The following is an 18,586-nucleotide window of genomic DNA, read 5'->3' on the forward strand; positions in this document are numbered from 1 at the left end:
AAGTAGTTAAAATTCTATCAAAGAAGATCACAAATTACAGAGAAATCTTTTGACTTTTCTCGAGAGTCAATCAATGTGACAAACTTAATTTTTTAAAGAAATTGCCACTGGGGACGGCTAGATGGCATATGGGGTGGCTAGGTGGCGTAGTGGATAAAGCACGGCCCTGGAGTCAGGAGTACCTGGGTTCAAATCCGGTCTCAGACACTTAATAATTACCTAGCTGTGCGGCCTTGGGCAAGCCACTTAACCCCATTTGCCGTGCAAAAACCTAAAAAAAAAACAAAACAAAACAAAAAAAAAAAAACAAAGAAATTGCCACTGGGAAAAAAATCTGTCAGTAGCCATCACCATGGAAGCAAGATCTTCAACCAGCAAAAAAGATTATAAGTCACTGAAGTGTCAGATAATCATTAGCAATAAAGTATTTTTGAATTAAGGTATGTACTTTTTTTTAAAAAAAAAGGTATAATGCTTTTGTACACTTAACAGACTACAGTATTGTATTAGCATAACTTAAATGCAATGAAAAACCAAAATATTCTTATGATTTACTTTCTTTCAATATTCACTTTATTGCAGTGTACTGAAACCAAACTTACAATCTCTTCAAAGTATACCTGTATTAAAGCTGCCCAAAACCACATAAAGTACTTCTGATAAACCTAACATATGAATCATAAATAAGAAATTAATGATTTTAATAGTTTAAAAATTTACTTTGTCTAATAACAGAATGTTAGTTAGGCTCTTATAGGTCCATAGCTAAACTTTATATCCTTCTAGATTATAAGTCCAGAGGTGCTAGGGAAATAAAGACCAATACATCTAGTGCTTCCATTTTACTGATGAGGAAATAGGCTCAAAGAGATTGTATGATTTGTATGGGATCATATAAGCTATCTGTCCCTGGTTCTCATTACCTCTTAGCTCAGAATTCCATTCACTTTATATTACTATTGCCTCTGAATCTCTGCTGCCAAGTATTACTTCATAACTTGGGTTTTTTTTGCAAGGCAATGGTGTTAAGTGGCTTGCCCAAGACCACACAGCTAGGTAATTGTTAAGTGTCTGAGGCCTGATTTGAACTCAGGTACTCCTGACTCCAGGGTCAGTACTCTATCTACTGTGCCACCTAGCTGCCCTTAAATCTGCATCTTTGCAGCATTTCTCCCAAATAAATGAAAATCACACTATTTATCTGATATTACTTAATTATAGTATTTAGAGTATAGTTTCAATGTGTAACTTTTCTGAATCTCTTCAAGCACTCAGTTGCAATAAATGTTTTCAAGAAGAAGGAAAGGGTTGGCACTAGATTTTATCTCATATAGAAAAAAACACCTTTTAAATAAGTTAAAGCACATTTTAATTGTCATCTATTCCTTTTTTCTTAAGCAAATGTTTAAGCTTTGAAAAAGGTAATCATCATCAAAATAATGGTATATTAAAAAAAAAGATTTCTAAAACCTCTAAAAATTCAGTCTGAAAATTCAGCACTTTGTACAAGTCACTAATTACCTAACTCCAGGGACAAACCACACAATCGAAAACCTATCCCTTTCTAATTTGCTTATTTAACAAAAAGCAAGAAATACATTTTTTTAAAAAAAAAAGCAGGAATCAAATTTAAAACATCCAGTAGAACATAAAGTACATTTTCATTTATTAAATTAGGGAGTTAGAAAATACTTACTATGTAACACCCCATGAGGAAAGCTGCATTTGCTTGTTTTCTCTGATCAGGGCCCGTAAAATGAATTATTTTCTTCCTTATCATTGTAAGGGACTGCATTAAAAATGAATAGCTGTCAGTATTCCATTTATTGTTAAAATTCATTAAATATTTGTGGCCTGATACATTTCCCCTTATATTATGATTTCAGAAAAAAATCCAAATCTCTCCATTTATAAGCATTCTTCTTAGAAATAAGATATTCAATCTATCCCAATTCAAAATTTAACAACTGAGACAAGAGAGAATACTAAATCATTAATGCTAAAAACACTGTTGAATTAAAAGTTAATATATATTTACATATACATTTGTGTCCGTGAATCATTAAATGCTAACTTTAACAAAAATGATGACTGTTCATGTTCCAATAAAAATTGATAAATATCCCTTAAGGTGCCAGATTTTGTGTGTGTGTGTGTGTGTGTGTGTGTGTGTGTGTGAGAGAGAGAGAGAGAGAGAGAGAGAGAGAGAATACCTTAGGGTATTTATTAATAATATATAATTAATTTATGGTATCTGGGTTGTTCTTATTTTTTATTTTTAAACCAGCCACCCTAATCTTCAACTCATTCTAAATACTTTACTCACAATTTACAGTGGTAGCCAGGCCTGCAAGCAAATAAACTGTATATTGCTAATAGGTCAGACAAAGAAAGTCATATAATCTATCTGATGTGAAGTATGGTAAAGCCTCCAAAACCAAAAATTAATTCTGATAAAAATTAAAACAAATTATTAAATTTATTTTTAAATACATATCTCTAGATTCATATATATATATATATATATATATATATATATATATATATATATATATATATATATATCTTTCTCTATACCCTCCTTTCAACAGGTAAAGCAAAAGAATATTGTGCCTAACTATCCCTGTCGCTTATCTGAGGTTAACCCCCAATCTGTTTCATGAGTAATAGTGAAATAAAAGGCAATTAAAAAATAAAGCCAAGAAAAAATAAGGACCTTTAAATCTGTGATAAATACTTGAATGCTATGGGAGAAGAAAAAAAAATCAAGTGCTCCTTAAACAGGAAAAACAAATCTTTAACAGTGTTAAGAGGGAAGAAAGTAGAAGAAAGAGGAAACTGAACATTTGGACCCATCAAACATACGAGTTTCTTTATGAGGAGAAAGGAGATAGACTCTAAGGAGGCAGCAGTCACTTGCCTTCCAATTCAATTCAATTTAGAAGTATATGTGAAGTATCTACTATTTGTAAGGCACTAAGGGATACTAAGGAAGGATGTTATGTGCTATCAGGTGAGAAATTATTCTATAAAGATCAGATGAAACAAAAACTTAGTACTGCCAGTTGATGTTTTCCTACTGAGGGGTCCTGAGGTAGCTTTCTGTAGACCTGATAATAATAATGGGATCTGTTATCTTCTTGGGGGCAGGTATGCAGAAAATGACAAGGAACCTAATTGTAGGTCTTGTCAAGGATGACTACTACTTGGGGATTCTTATGAGCATAAATGAAACTGCCAGAAGGAAGAAAAAATTAAATATGAAATCTTAGGTGATACCTCAGGTGCTATTTTCATCACTGCTGACAAGTGATGAGAAGCATTTCAAAATAGAAAGACAGATTTGGGGAATGAAATGCTATTTAAAAAGATGCTGACAATAGGACTTAGATTTCTGGACCACAGTTTCAGTTATAGAATAATAAACTCTTAGAATGAATTACATCAAAGAACAGTTGGTAAGAATTTATTTGCCTGATGTTCTGGCAAATCTAAGCAAAAGACCTTTAAATTGAAAAGAAAGTAGGAAGAAAATTAACTCCCCCATACTCACCCACCTATTAAACTAGATACCATAAAGAATGGCAAAAATGTAAAAATAGTGCCAAAAATACACAAGAGATAAAATTTCCCTCCACCCACAAAAGTCAGAAATAAAACCCATAACTCCAGATGTCTACACACAAATTTACAAAACACAGGTAACAAGCAAGCTAAACTATGAGATAATAAGGCAAGGAGGGACATTTGACATAGATATCATGGAAACTTGGAGGGTTAGGGTTAAAGATTAGGACTGTATATGGGTACAATCCAAATCAAAATAGACATAACAGATAAAAAGAGAAAGAAGATTGGTTAGGGAAAAGACAGGTGGAAGGGGCTATCCATGTTGTAAAAGAAGCAAGGTAAAGAGGATCAGAAGTAGAAATAAAAGCTACCTTATTATTAAATGAATATATCACAGACAACTGGGGACAGACAGAAAGAGGAAATGGATGAGCAATTTGAAAAACATCTCCAGTGTGGCAAGGTGATATATAATAAATTGGGGGCTTATGTTAATAATCCAATGTTGAAGTCATCTCTTTGCCAAAAGTAGCAGAGCTAACAATTTCTTGATCTGTCTCCATAATTTTATACTTCAATAGATGTAGGGCACAACAAGAGTGTCCCCCATGTCTTGAATTCTCTCTTTCCTCATCTCTGCCTCCTGGTTCCCTCCAAGTCTCAGCTAAAATTCTGCCTTTTGCAAAAAGTGGTCCCCTCGAGATTGCTGTCCAATTTATCCTATAGATACCATGGTTCATATATAAATCTCAGACTGAGAGCTCCTTAAAGCAGGAACTGTGATTGTCATTCTGTATCGACAGTAATGGATACATCTGGCATAATAAGTACTTTTTGATTGATAAGAGAAAAATTCTATTCTAGATCTGATTTTCAGTTAGGTAGGAAGTGATTACTGTATTAGAAATAATGGGAACCTTGGGGAAAGTTACCACTCCATCTTAAAATTTGGGAAAGAAGTTAAGCAATATGGGCACAATCTGATAGGCACACTAGTTGGAAGAGTAGATTTTAAAGGATTCAAGTACTATAGAATAATCACTGACAAGGGAAATAACTTAAAGGAGGATGTAATGCTCTCAAGAATGAGATTCAGAAGACTCAAACTAAGAAAGGAAACTGCCAATATTGAGGAAAAGGGAGTGTTATGGATGTAAAGGGAAACAACAACAAAGCAAATATATACAGAGAATAAAAGCAAGGGCAGGTAACAGGAGAAAGATAAAAATAGTATATGGTTCTGGTAAACCTAAGGAATATGAAGACAACAAAATCATATAGAAAATGTTATATTGAGGAAAAGAGGAAGGTCAAAGAGGAATAGTTACCCTACTTGCAGAAGATATGATAGGCACTGAGGTACTTTCTTGAGCTTAAACTACCAAGCATTCAAACATTATTGCTCTCTAAGGAGTTCACACTGACCACGTTGGGTTGATCATGTTGTTCAAATGTCAAACATATGCTTTCTTAAAAGATTATTTCATGGAGAACTTGAACAGGGAAAGATGCTCATGGTGGAGAGGGTAAAGGGGCAGACAAAAGGGGTAGTGGTGGGGGGAGTCAGAAGAAGTGTTAGAGTGACACCATGAAGGTCTCTCTTAGGAAATTGATTGTTCAAATTGAGAGACAGCACAGGACCACCTAGCATGGCATTCATTCATCTGAAGTGTTCTATCAAGCAAAGTAAAATTGAAGCAACTCAAAGAAAACATGAGATGTGAAATTAAAATAGTCACCCAGATGTTCAAATGGATTATTTATGCCAGACTGTGGCAGAGCATTCCAAGCTTGTATTGGTCTGTCAGCCACAGTAAGACATGATGCAATTCATCTCTAACCTAGAGATGGCATTTTGGTCATCTTCGATAACAAAGAATAAGAACCAACTAATCAAACTTATCATACATGATGGAGGGAAAGTAGAATTGCCCAGCTCATAGTTACTCTTTTCTGTGCCAAAGAGAAAGACCTTTGACCTGGAAAGAACAGTACAGAAATAAATATGGAGGTGTTGATAGTCAAGATAAAAAGGCAGATAGTAAGAGAGCAACTAGTTACCCTTGATGAGTTCAAGTCACAAGTCCAGATGAATTATCACAGAGGGTTACAGTGAAAGAACTGGCAGACACTGTACAGTCACTGCCTCTGTCAAGTCTTTAAAAATGATTGGAGAATGACAGGAGGCATCACAAAATGGAGGCAAGCACTATATAGATTTTTTTTTAAGGAAAGACTAGGGAGCTTGGGAACATCAGGAATGGCTTTATTATGTCTTACTCCAGGAAGTACTTCATTGGGAAAACATCATCCTCATCCTGTAAGATTCAATCAGATTTGGTGGGCTCATTTCCCTCTGCCCCATAAAGCTATAAACCCCCAAACTCCATTTAAGGAGGGAATTCAGCTCAAAATATCTTGTTTTGCAACTGGCTGAAGCACTTGAGACTTCTCTGGCTTCTATACCATTCCACTTCTCTGGCTGTTCAGAAGCTTCCTTTTGTATGTAGTCTATGTCCATTAGATTGTAAACTCCTGAAGGCAGGGACTCTTTTTTTTCATATTCACATCCTCAGACCTTAGCATAGGAACTAATAAACATTTATTGATTATGGCTGCTAAATAGTTGAGAAAGAAGTAAAAAGAAATGATGAGAGAAAATTTGTAGCCCAAAATGTTAAGGAATGCCTAAAGTTCCAATGTTAATTGGTGCTAGTACCTTTCTGCATCATGGAGCAGGTGTGACTTTTATATACCCATGAATATATGCACATAATAACATACTTAAGGAGCATCAGCTATTTCATGTTTAGATATAATAATGTGTGTGAAATATACTTAACAGGGAATAACTGAAATACTTTTTTTCTTTAAGAAGGATTAGTGATCCCAATGAATCAGTATGGTTTCATACTAGAATAATATACCTATTACATCTATGTCTAAAGTTTACTTCTAATGACAAATTATATTAAATTTATTTCTTTTTATTTTTTTTGACAAAGGCACATAACAGAGTTAGTAAACTGGTTGATTATGCCACAGTTATTTAATTAAGACTTTAGCTGAGTACTTGATAAAGTTCCTTGTGCTATTTGTGTGAACAACATGAAGGGATATTTGCTAGAACATTTAAGTGAAATTGGAACAGACTAAACCAGACCCAAAGAAGAGTCATTAATAGGCTAATAGATTAACAGGTCAATGTAACACTCTAGAAAAAAATCTCTAGTAGTGTTTCCCAGGAATCTGTACTCACAGCTCTATTTAAAAATTTTGTTTTTTAAATTTATTTAAGGCACTGGGGTTAAGTGGCTTGCCCAAGGCCACACAGCTAGGTAATTTAGTAAGTGTCTGAGGCTGGATTTGAACTCAGATATTCCTGACTCCAGGGCCGGTGCTCTATTCACTGCGCCACCTAGCTGCCCCCACTAACAGCTCTTTTAAAATTTGCAAATCTCTTTACATAAATTATCTCCTTGTATCTTTCACAATAACTTTGTGACACAGATGCTATTATCCTCATTTTACAGATGAGGAAACTGAGGTACTATAAGATAGAATCAGGATTTCAAAAGATCTGGCCAGTTTAAAGTGTTAGGTCAAATCCTGTGAGATTAAACTTACTGAGACCAAAAATAAGGTTTTATATTTTGGAACACAAAAATCAACTTCAGAATTATAAAATGGGAGAGGAATGACTAACTTTAAGAAAGACGTATTTAGTTAGATTGAACTAAATGAGTCAATTGCTTCAAAATCTAATGGGCTTTGAGTTGCATTAAGAGAAGCCTAGTTCTATATTAGGGAGGTAATTGTTTCTTTGACTCCTGACCAGAATAAATTTGGCTTATTGTATTCAATTCTGGACATTATTTATAGGAAAGATATTGTAGGCTAGAAAGGGGCCAGAAAAGGATGGTTAGAATGATGAGGAGACTCCAGACCATGCCATATCTTAGTAAAAATGAAAAAAAAAAAGGAAAAAAGCTTTAAAAATGAAAACAAAATTGTGTAGTCATAGTTTGAATTTTTCTGAATAAATGCCTATTTTTGTTGTGAAAATCAAATTACCAAAAAAAAGGTATAAAAAGGGTTGGCTAGGTGGAGCAGTGAATGGAGCACCGGCCCTGGAGTCAGGAGTACCTGAGTTCAAATCCAACCTCAGACACTTACTAAATTACCTAGCTGTGTGGCCTTGGGCAAGCCACTTAACCCCACTGCCTTGCAAAAAAACCTTAAAAACAAAAAGGAAATCAAATTACAAGGAAAACATACAACATTACTATTACTATTACTAAAGAATTTTTATCCTGGAGAAGAGAAATCTTAAAAGGAATATTAGATAATCATCTTTTAAGTATCTTGAAGGACTGCCATACAAAAAAAGAACTCAACTTTTTAACTTGGTCTTAGAGGGCAGTCCTAGGAATAAAAAGGATTATAAATAATTTTTAAAAATAAAAATGTTTAGGCATGATGAATGGAAGTTTTGTTTTTTAAACAATTTTATTTAAAATTATTAAAAGGCTGCCTTGGACATTGGTAGTTTTCCCTCTCCAGAGAGTTTAAACAAAGGCTGATGGATCATTTGTCAGACAAGGAGAGAATTCTTATACAATTATAAATTAGACTAGATGGGCATCAAGATCCCTTCTAACATGGGATTCCTCTGATTATAATGGAAAATGAAATGTTAATTATTCATGATGTTAAATAGGACCTTTTCTTAGTAAAACGTTTTCACATAAGTTATCAATGACAGCATAAAGTTTTAAATTTTCTTTTTTAAAACTGTCTTCTTTTTCTCCTCTGTACTACTAAAAATCAAGCAAAATATATTGCTGCAAACACATACTCTGCTCTAGAAGTAGTATATTACCTGACACCCTTTTTCCTTCAACTGACCCAGACCACATTGGCAAACAAAAGTATCGAGTATTTATACATTAGAGTGAGGAGATCAAGAAGAAAATTTCTGTGATAAAAGTGCCACCAGTTTTATGTAGGTTGGGTTCATCTTATAAGGAAAGAGACTGCCTGCCTTTCCTGCAAACCCAAGGCATAAAAGACTTGGCAGTCAAGGGGAGTTTAACATTTTTTCCTGAGTCACTAATGTTTTATTGCCCCCCCATCCCCAAGCTGAATGGTTGGACTGAGTTAAGTCTGGCCCAGCACAGTGTGAAGTAGTACATGAGCATCAAGGTTCAAAGTTTACTCAAGGAAACAAAGAAATCATTCCTTTTGTTTGTTGCTTCTCTTATCAAAGGTGAACAGTAGGTGGTAGAGTGGAAAGGACACTGAACATAGGATAAGACCTGGTTCCCCTCACTTTCTCCATGTCTGGCTTTGGGCAAAGTAATTTCATCACCTGGGCTTCAGTTTCATCATTCGTTAAAGGTATCCTTTTAGCTCTAACATAATGCAAAAAATAATGATCAATGAAAACATGAGAACAGTTTTTGCTTATGCCTCAACTCCACTGGTAGAGATACAACTGCATTGTCCTTATTATCCAGTGGCTATTATCATTCTTAAAATATTGTCACAAAGACAACCAATAAAATTCAAGAATAGAAGCATAAATTAGAACTGTTCAACCAAAATGATAACATATGTGTATATATATATATATATATATATGTATGTATGTGTATATATATTTATATATATATACATATATAGATAGATAGATACACTTTCTAAAATAAAAAAATATATAGGTACCTACTCTAAATACACAGGAAACATCATTGGTCATTCTAAAATACCTGGAGAAGAGGAATGTTTTCTTTTTTCTGACTAGGCTAATGCTGATAAATTAAATCCAATCTGCTCCCAGAAAAAAGTTTACCTTTAATTTCTTATTTATCTTGCAACAATATCTGTAAACCATTGCCAGATTGAGTGGTCCAAAATCTGCGAAGAAGCTTTAAAAATGAAAACAAACAAAATTGTGTAGGTATGGTTTGGATTTTCTAAATAAAAGCCTGTTTTTTGTTTTGTTGTGCAAATCAAATTACAAGAAAAACACACAACATAAAATGCTATTACTGGACAAACAATTTCAAGATACTGCTTATATTTATGGAAGCGACATATTAGCAAACATAAAACTTCCAAAAATAAATGACTACAATGAATACCATCAATAAATATTTTCTATTTTCACACAAATAATTGGAAAATGCCTTTGGAAAAATAATTATTATATATGGCAATCTTTTTCCTCAATGACAAAAATGTAAAGCATATCCTATTAACTCAGTTTAATGTAAAATTAGCATAAACTTCAAAATATGTATCACTAAACCAGAACAGATGAAGTCTACCTTCCAACTCAACATTCTGTACAAATTATTTTTGAAAGTTGGGGGGGGAAGCATTCTCTCCACCCACCTCCATCCAAGATGTTATTTTACCATGAAGGAAGAATAAAATTTAATAATAGAATCTCAATATTCAACTATCCAGTTCTATAATCCTGAAGATGTTTTTAAAGTTGTTCTGTACTAAGGTGCTCTTCTAACCTAGTGAAAAATGAATAGATTCCCTATAATTTTAGAAGAGCACAAGATAATACTTACTTCTCATATTCAAATTCGTCATCTATGGAGAAATAGTGTATGTTTGCAGCACTCTTTGGTTTCTGGTAAAGAATGGCAAAACAAAGGCGATCTGAAATGCAAAGAAAGTCAAAACTAATACTACTCTTAAAATGACAAGCTTGATGTCTTCAGAGGGGAAAAAAAAAGACCTTGAAAGTTATCCAAATCCTCTTAGATTTCTTTTATTACATTCTAGTTTTCATGCATGTTTCCACATACTAGGAAACTCAATTGGTAAATAAAAGGATTTTTTAAAAAAAGGATTATTGTTTTTGTAGTAGAGAAGGTCTAGATTTGGGGTCAGAAGTCCAGGTTCAAATTCCACCTCTGTGGACACTAGCAAATAATTTAACCTCTTTGGGACTCAGTTTCCTCATCTATAGAAAGGGATTGGACTAGAGGATCTTTAGGATTCCTTCCAGCTCTTTTTTTTTTTGTTTGGTTTTAGCAAGGCAATGGGGTTAAGTGACTAGCCCAAGATCACATATCTATGTAATTAGTGTTTGAGAACCGATTTGAACACATGTCCTTCCTAGCTGCCCCCCCTTCCAGTTCTTAATTGCTAATTCTATGACCTTTTACCCACTGAATTCAAGCAGGAATAAGTGACTTTCTATAGAGCTGTATAGCCTGATTTTTGAATGAACTCACAAATTTCTACCACTTGCTTGTCATAATACTTGGTGAGATTTCAGGATTATAAATATATTTAAATAAATAAATAAATTTATTTCAGGGTTGTCTGTGTGTTTGTGTGTGTGTGTGTGTGTGTGTGTGTGTGTATAATTGTAGCATTTGTAAACAGCCAGTATACATTGTAAATTTTTTTTATAATATCCTATGTATTCATAGTCATACAGCAACTGTTTCAACTATAAAACCATTTGGGGTTGGGGAGGGTGGTATTTTTCAGGAAGATTTTCTTCTAAATGAAGTTAAGAAAAAACAAAGAACAAAACAAAAACAAGTCTAGTTATGATATCACTTTTTTTTAAACAAGCTCAGAGTTATTACTTTTAATGGCTAAGGTTTTGTATTCAAAATACAAACGTCACAAGGGTTAGTTTTTCTGCAATCAGTTTGGAATGGGACCTTCGGAACTGCAGTACATATATCAGGGTCCCCTAGGAGAGTTAAACAGCAACCAAGCAGCAGACTATATGAAGTAGTGTTACTAGACTCCACCCCTCTCCTCTTGGAAATCTTTGTCTTTAAGACTCCCATAGAAACCACAAAAAAATCTATAATGTACACACAAAAGCAACAGTGGCACGCTCATTTTTCCTTTAAAATACCGCAAAATGCTGAGCTTTTTTTTTAAAGTCCTATTTTCAGTATTACTAGTGGAAAGAAACAAATGATGCCAATCACTGATCCTCAAAATTGTAACTTCCAGAAGTTCTGACCTATACTGAACTCACTTTGTAACCACACTTAGAAATTAATTGAAAAATCCATCATTTAAATATCTACAATTGAAATACAATAAGTTAATGAATAAAAATACCATTATAATATCCCGTATAAAAAGCATTTATATGCTTCTCCCAAGCAATCTATATAGTTAAGTGGATTTTTTTAAAAGGATTAACTCAGAGGCTGAAGTTCCACCAACCCAAGAGTTCTGGTGGAGAACATTCACACCCCTCACGAGTTTTGAGACCTCGAGGTCCAATCATTTTGTATTCCAGGAAAAGTATACTGTTTAACTCTCTGATTCTCTACATTATGGACAGAAATGCAAAGAAGTACATTTTTTAATTTTCCCCCTCCCTCCTTTTAAGCATGCTAATTTTTATTTTTAAATTTATTTTGTTTCAGACTAAGTCTGCCAAAGCCTGAGCCAGAGGAAACTTCCAGTGAGTTGATGTTCCCCAAGAAAAGATCAATCGTGTATCGTGAGAACCACTAAGAAATTCTAGGATGGAGAGCAGGAACAAGAGTCTCAATGGTCTCCCTCGTCCTTCTTGTACTCCCCCCTCCCACCTCATGTCCAGGGTGGAGGTCAGAGCAGCTTTTACAGACAAACAAGGCTGGGTGCCCCCTTGGTGTGAAACTCACCTTTTATCACCTCCACTATTAACTTCTCCTTGCCCGTCATGATTTTAAAAGCATCTAAGAAAAAAAAGGGTGAAGGAAAGAGGGGGGAGATAGGAAGCTAGAAGTGGGAAAAAGTACAGAGAAGGAAAGTTAAGGAGACAAGAGGGCGGATCTCACTTCCCAAACCAGCAGCTTGGAAGAAGTGCCGGGGCCACACCCCCAAAATAAAGAAAAGAAAAAAAGTTTAAAGGGCTCTATCTGAGTTCAAAGAAGGAGGAACCATAATCTCCTCTCAATGCCATGCCCAGAAATCGGGACTGCCAACTTTCTTGAGATCCTCTAGATTTGACATTAGCTAATTGAGAAATTAACTTTTAAAAATTTTTTCCAAATTCTGCAGTAAATAAAAATTCTCAAGGTAATGAGCATGTCAGTGAATTCTTTTGAGCAGTTTTTTAAATGATCTTAAAAAAATTCTTTGAGAGATGGGAAAATATTTCAGCTGATGAAATGGAAAGAATTGGGATAGAAATGTTGATCCGCAAAAGCAAAGGGAAACGCAGAAATACAGAATTAGCTCCCTAAGTGAAAGTTTGTATCTGGGCCAGTTTCCTCCGGATCTAAGGCTCCTCCCCCTGTTATTTCCAACTGGAATGCGGAACAAGACTAGCCAAGAGTTATTGCAGCTGGGGCGCCAAGGCCCCACCTCCAACAGACGTCTCCAGCTGTGCCAGCTTCTAGCAAAGAGGGTTAGCTGATTGCTACAATCCAGGAAAAGCACCTTAATAAACTGCAATCCAAGGGTTGCACCTTAATGAGCCGATCAGAAACTGGGGGTTCTTTATCTTTTGAAAAAAAGAAAATGATCCTTTGACTGCAGTCTCAACCCCATTCCTCTCTACCTCCTTCCCTAAACGCAGTAAATATTTAGTGTGTCTGCTGGAGACAGCACGCCCTCTGTTGGGTCTTCTAGAAGCTTGTTCTGTCTTTAGTGCCTTAGGTAGGTCCCTCACATGTTGCTGAATCAAACCTGTCTGGAGATAAAATGACAATAGCCACTTTGGACAGCGGATCGATCAACATTAAACATCAACATTTTTTCTACTTTCTTTCTTCCTGCTGCAGTACAAAAGATTAAGATTCCTAAAGGGTGATTAGAGGATGAAGGGAGGGAAATACATGCTAAACATGGGGAAGTTCTGAGGTTGTCCTGACACCTGGAGTTGCTGTTACAATGCTTAGTATATTGAGAAGACCAAGCATAAATAGATGGATAGGTTGATAGATCAAAAGTAGATATAGATAATATGACTTTGCTATGGTCCTAGTACGTTCTGGAACAAATAAAAATCTTGGAGTATATGTGTGTCCATATATAAGTGTCATAAAATAGATTTTTTTCCATAAAGGGAAAACTAAAGTCCAGTTTTCCCTTATAAACACTGATACCCTATATGGAAAACTTTGATACTGAAGGCAGAAGCAAACATTTACTTTTCCAGAAAACTCTCTTCAAAATACAATCTTGACCTTTTTTGCATGCAAGTAAATGACTTTTAAAATTTACTACAGCAAAAAATACTAGCTTGGATCAGACAACATAGTACATAATCTATTGTGCAAAAACAAGAAGGAACAAAATGGTCAAGTGGATGAAATTTCATTTCCTTAACAAAATCTTCCCAGATATAACAAAGAGAGAAATGAATGCTTCACTCTAATCATTCAGAATCCTATATTTTTCCCCCAGTATACGATACTGAGAATTATTTCCCAACTGCACATGCATAATATTCTTAATAGTCTTATCTTTGTGGGGAAAAGTCATGTGATGTCATACACACACACACACACACAAACACACACACACATACATACACACATATATATTGCAATGCAATGGGGTGAAGTGGCTTGCCAAAGGCCACACAGCTAGGTAATTAAATGTCTTAGCTATAAAAGGTACTTTATAGAACTTAAAACATGGAAATGTAGGTTTTTAAAAGTTCATCTTCAGTGAAAATACCACAGGAGTGGCTAGATGGCCCAGTGGATAAAGCACCGGCCTTGGAGTCAGGAGTACCTGGGTTCAAATCCAGTCTCAGACACTAAATAATTACCTAGTTGTGTGGCCTTGGGCAAGTCACTTAGCCCCATTGCCTTGAAAACTCTAAAAAAAAAAAAAAAGAAAGAAAATACAAGAGAAAAATGACAAGAAAAATGAAATGTTAAAATAAAATTTTAAATGGATCATTTAAATGCAATTTTCAAAATGTTAATTCAACACATATATGAAAAAATTTTGTTTTATAAACCACCCACAGAAAGTGTTTTTATTCATAATATTATTTCTAGATGCTTTCTGGTGTTTTTCAATGATGTTTTGATGATTTTTTTCAAAACATATCACAATTGCTTCCTTTATGCTTTTAAAGAGCAATTCCTTGCCAATGATGAGAATGTTTATTCATAACAAGATGTTTTCTGTTATTGGAGAGATTCATAGCTTGACTTGTCCATTTGCACAGAAGAAGATTAAGAATTCAAAATTTATTGTGGAGGATAAAGAACTCATCAAGTAAGAGCTTTGAAAATGCCTAAGTACTGTGCAAAAAGGTATATATTTAATGATATAATTTAAAACTTCCTTGATAAGATTACTTGATAAGTACTATTTTGAGATCCTAGCAGAGGTAATAAATAACAAAGTCCTCTACATAATATTGTACAACTAAACTATCAATGAGCAGCAGAAAAATACTTTACTTCTTAAGTTCAGTTTTTAATTCTATATATTATCTTAAAACCAAAAATAATGTAATTTAAGGGAAAAAAAACCAGAAGTTTTGATGAAATAGGAAAAAGAGACAAATTTAATGGTACTAGAAAGAACCTATAATTCATAGAGTAGTATCACCTGATAAGAAAAATACTGAATAAAATTCATGAGTTTTATTTTACAGAGTGCATATGCTTACAATTGGCCCAGAGAAGTGTATGTTTAACTTAAAATCCTGTGAAGAACTATTTTCAAAATGTCAAACTTTTGGTTTCCATAGTACAGTTCTAAGCAAGTAGTTCTCCTGGGTATTAGTAACTATAGCAACTCAAATTTTGGTATACACCTTAATATCTCAAAGTATCTCAGTCTTTTGGAGTATGCCCCAAGATCTCATAATGCTAATGCTCCTATTTATTACTCTAATTGAAATTATGTCAAGGAAGCCCCACAGGAAAAATAAGTCCAAGGTTCAGCTGAGTAACTTTTAAAAATAAATATTTTATATGATATGGCTTTCAAGGTTTTAAGATTTTAACAAAAATAAAAGGAAAGAAAAGGAAAAGAAAAAAAGGAGAAAGCAAAGGAAGTAAACTGAAACCCACACCATATAAAGAAAACTTTACCTGAGCCTTTTTGGGGCTCACTTCACTTTACAGCAGGGCTTCCTTGTGGTAGGTGTGACATCATGGAAGAATACATCCTGGGGCACCACAAAGGGAGCTGGAGCCAGCAGAACTTTGGGGAAACCTAAGAAAGAAAGAAAGTGGGATATTTGCTGAACACCCTTTATTAACCTAGTTAATGGGGTTATTCAGCAAATGGAGCATACTGATTTTATTTACAGGTCATTATCAGAATGGATTCTCAGATCTGGGCCATTTAGCTCACTGTGGGAGGCAAAGTATATATGGGGCCAACCTATCAATAATCTTGCATGAAACAGTCAGTACTAATGATTAAAACCTTCTCTCCCTTTCTCCAAAGGAAGAACCCTTATTCTTTATTTTTTTTAAATAATGAATTTCATCCAAACCATGTTAAGAACTAAGAAGAAGGGGGAGCTCTTATGTTTATAATCCTTAAAGAGCCAAACATAGAATCTCTACTATATGGTTGTGATAGCTTTATAAATATTCATTATAGTCAGAATATTTTTTGTTTATCAATACTGATCTTTCCTTAAGTAAATATTAGTTTGACAAATATAAATCTTATTCAATTATATTTCAGATTTTTTATTATAGGGTGAGAGTATGTTATAAATGTTATAAATATTTACTTGCACTTAGAAAAGAAAGTGGGTTTTTTAATTTTGAAGAGAACATATATATGTGTGTGTATATATATATATATATATGTATATAGTGTTCTTACATACTAATTAATAAGTATATTTTAGGGGCGGCTAGGTGGCGTAGTGGATAAAGCACCGGCCTTGGAGTCAGGAGTACCTGAGTTCAAATCCGGTCTCAGACACTTAATAATTACCTAGCTGTGTGGCCTTGGGCAAGCCATTTAACCCCATTTGCCTTGCAAAAATCTAAAAAAAATAAAAAAATAAGTATATTTTATTATGTTTGGAATTGTGTTAAAGCCTAATTTAAATTCATCTAATAATTTACCTAAAATTATTAGGAGTACCCATGTTAGAAATTTTGATCTTGATTCAGATCTGTGATTTCATTAGTGTAAAGAGTTCTCCCTGAGAAAACTTCCCATCCAAATGTAGACTGCTAACTATCCAACAACTCAGAATCTTAGAAAGGTGGGATACTGAAAGGTTAAGAGACTTGTCAGAGTATGTCAGTATGTCAGTCAGTGAACTGGAACATAAGTTAACCCAATTCCTAGGATTCTTAGCTGTCAACAATTAAACTCTGTTACATATAAACTTTTTATGTATATATACACACACATATATATTTTTATGTGTGTAAATTTAAGTATGTATATCTAAATATATATATATTTTAAGCATATATATGTATGCATACATACACACACATAAAACGATCTCTTTATTTTACTCCTTAAATTCTGATTTATTCACTTAAATCTGGTCATTATTAGATGTAAATAACTATACTATACAGCATTTAAAGGGATATTTTAAATTAAAGAGATTTGAAAATTAAGTAGATATCAATAACAGACAACTCCTAGTTTACAGAGGGTGACAAGGCATTGACTTTGTATTCCTAAGTTATTTCAACCTTTTACAGAATTTCCAGGGTTTTATGGAAACTAACTTTTTATCTTTCCTCCAGTGAAAATGAAAGAGTCAAGATGAAAGGTAGTCTTAGAAAGCATAAATATTTTACTATTATATTTTTGCAGTCTGAACAAAACAGAGGGAGATGTGGAATAGAAATTAAAAAGCATTATGAAGTGATATCTAAAAATGAAAAAGAACAACCAAAGTAAGTGTATTTATAGAAAACCAAATTTGAATTTTTTTGGATGTATTCTCACATCTGTATCTATCCTCTTCTAAAGTCATACATTTGCCACAAGTGGTACAAAACAGCTATCAAACACTGCTTTGTAATAGCTGATTTTATAAACAGGTATGTGTGTAAATGGACATATAGGTGTATACACATGTATACATATTTTATACATGTACATTCATACATATGTCTATATCTATATACATATGAGCATTTGCATGTGCATCCATAATTATATATGTGTGTGCATATATAATACATTATAATACATATATTGTATAATAAAAGATTACAAACTCCTTGAGGTCAGGGATACATCTTTGTATCCCCTACCCCAAGGCACTTAACAGAGGTAACACAGCTCCTTCAGCACTGTAGTCATTTAATAAAATAATCTTTTAATTCATCAAATATGTTTTTAGTATAAAAATCAAGGTTTGAGGTATTCATTTTAATGCTATTCCTGTCAAGACTCAAGCCATTTGATTAGAAGCCCCTGAACAGGACTTGTTCACTGAAATGGTTTCACTAGATTCAAGTCAGTAGCTTCCCCCAAGCTTCTTGACCAGGTTGTCTAGAACACGAGAGGAAAGAAACAACATTGGCTTCTTTTCAAGTTCCATCTCTGTCACTATTTGGTTAAACCTGAACAAGTTATTAACATTCTGAGTCTCAATTTATCCATTTAGCTGATGAGAGGATGAAGTTAAGCTTATTTATTGTAGAGTCTTCTAAAATGCTATGATTCTACTTTCATGAAAATCCAAATTAAAAACACTAAGCAAAAAAAAGAGCAAAAAATTCTTAAAATTATTTGAGTTTGGGGGGGGGGGGCTTTAGGAAGATAGAGGTCTTTAGCATATTATCCAGAATCTGACCATCCTTGCCCATCAATTGGGGAATGGCTAAAAAAGTTATGGCACATGAATACTATGTAATATTGTTCTATAAGAAACCATAAATGGTAGGACTCTAGAAAAGTACAGAATGAGTTACAGGATCTGATGCTGAACAAAGGGAACAGAACCAAGAGAACAATACACATTAACAACAACATTGTGAGATAATCAACCTTGATAGAAGTAGCTCCTCTCAGCAGTTGAGAGATCTAGGACAACCATATTAGACTGGATTGT

The 18,586-nt window shown here is 34.0% G+C and overlaps 1 protein-coding gene across 8 annotated transcripts in view; it reads right to left on the reverse strand.

Moving 5' to 3' along the window:
- CDC14B (cell division cycle 14B) overlaps positions 1–18,586 on the reverse strand; it is a 145,830-nt gene that overhangs the window by 62,267 nt on the left and 64,977 nt on the right. For 5 of the 8 annotated variants that reach the window (XM_074201432.1, XM_074201433.1, XM_074201439.1 and 2 more), the window contains 3 exons: positions 10,158–10,248; positions 9,425–9,500; positions 1,697–1,789 (listed from right to left, as the gene is read on the reverse strand). In XM_074201432.1, coding sequence (XP_074057533.1) covers positions 1,697–1,789; positions 9,425–9,500; positions 10,158–10,248 — 260 coding nt within the window. Of the gene's footprint in view, positions 1–1,696; positions 1,790–9,424; positions 9,501–10,157; positions 10,249–12,239; positions 12,951–18,586 lie in introns of those variants that run through there. The other 3 variants (XM_074201436.1, XM_074201438.1, XM_074201435.1) reach the window with 1 other exon arrangement.

The sequence above is a fragment of the Macrotis lagotis genome, chromosome X (genome assembly GCF_037893015.1).
Source record: "Macrotis lagotis isolate mMagLag1 chromosome X, bilby.v1.9.chrom.fasta, whole genome shotgun sequence".
Taxonomy (NCBI): Eukaryota; Metazoa; Chordata; class Mammalia; order Peramelemorphia; family Peramelidae; genus Macrotis; species Macrotis lagotis.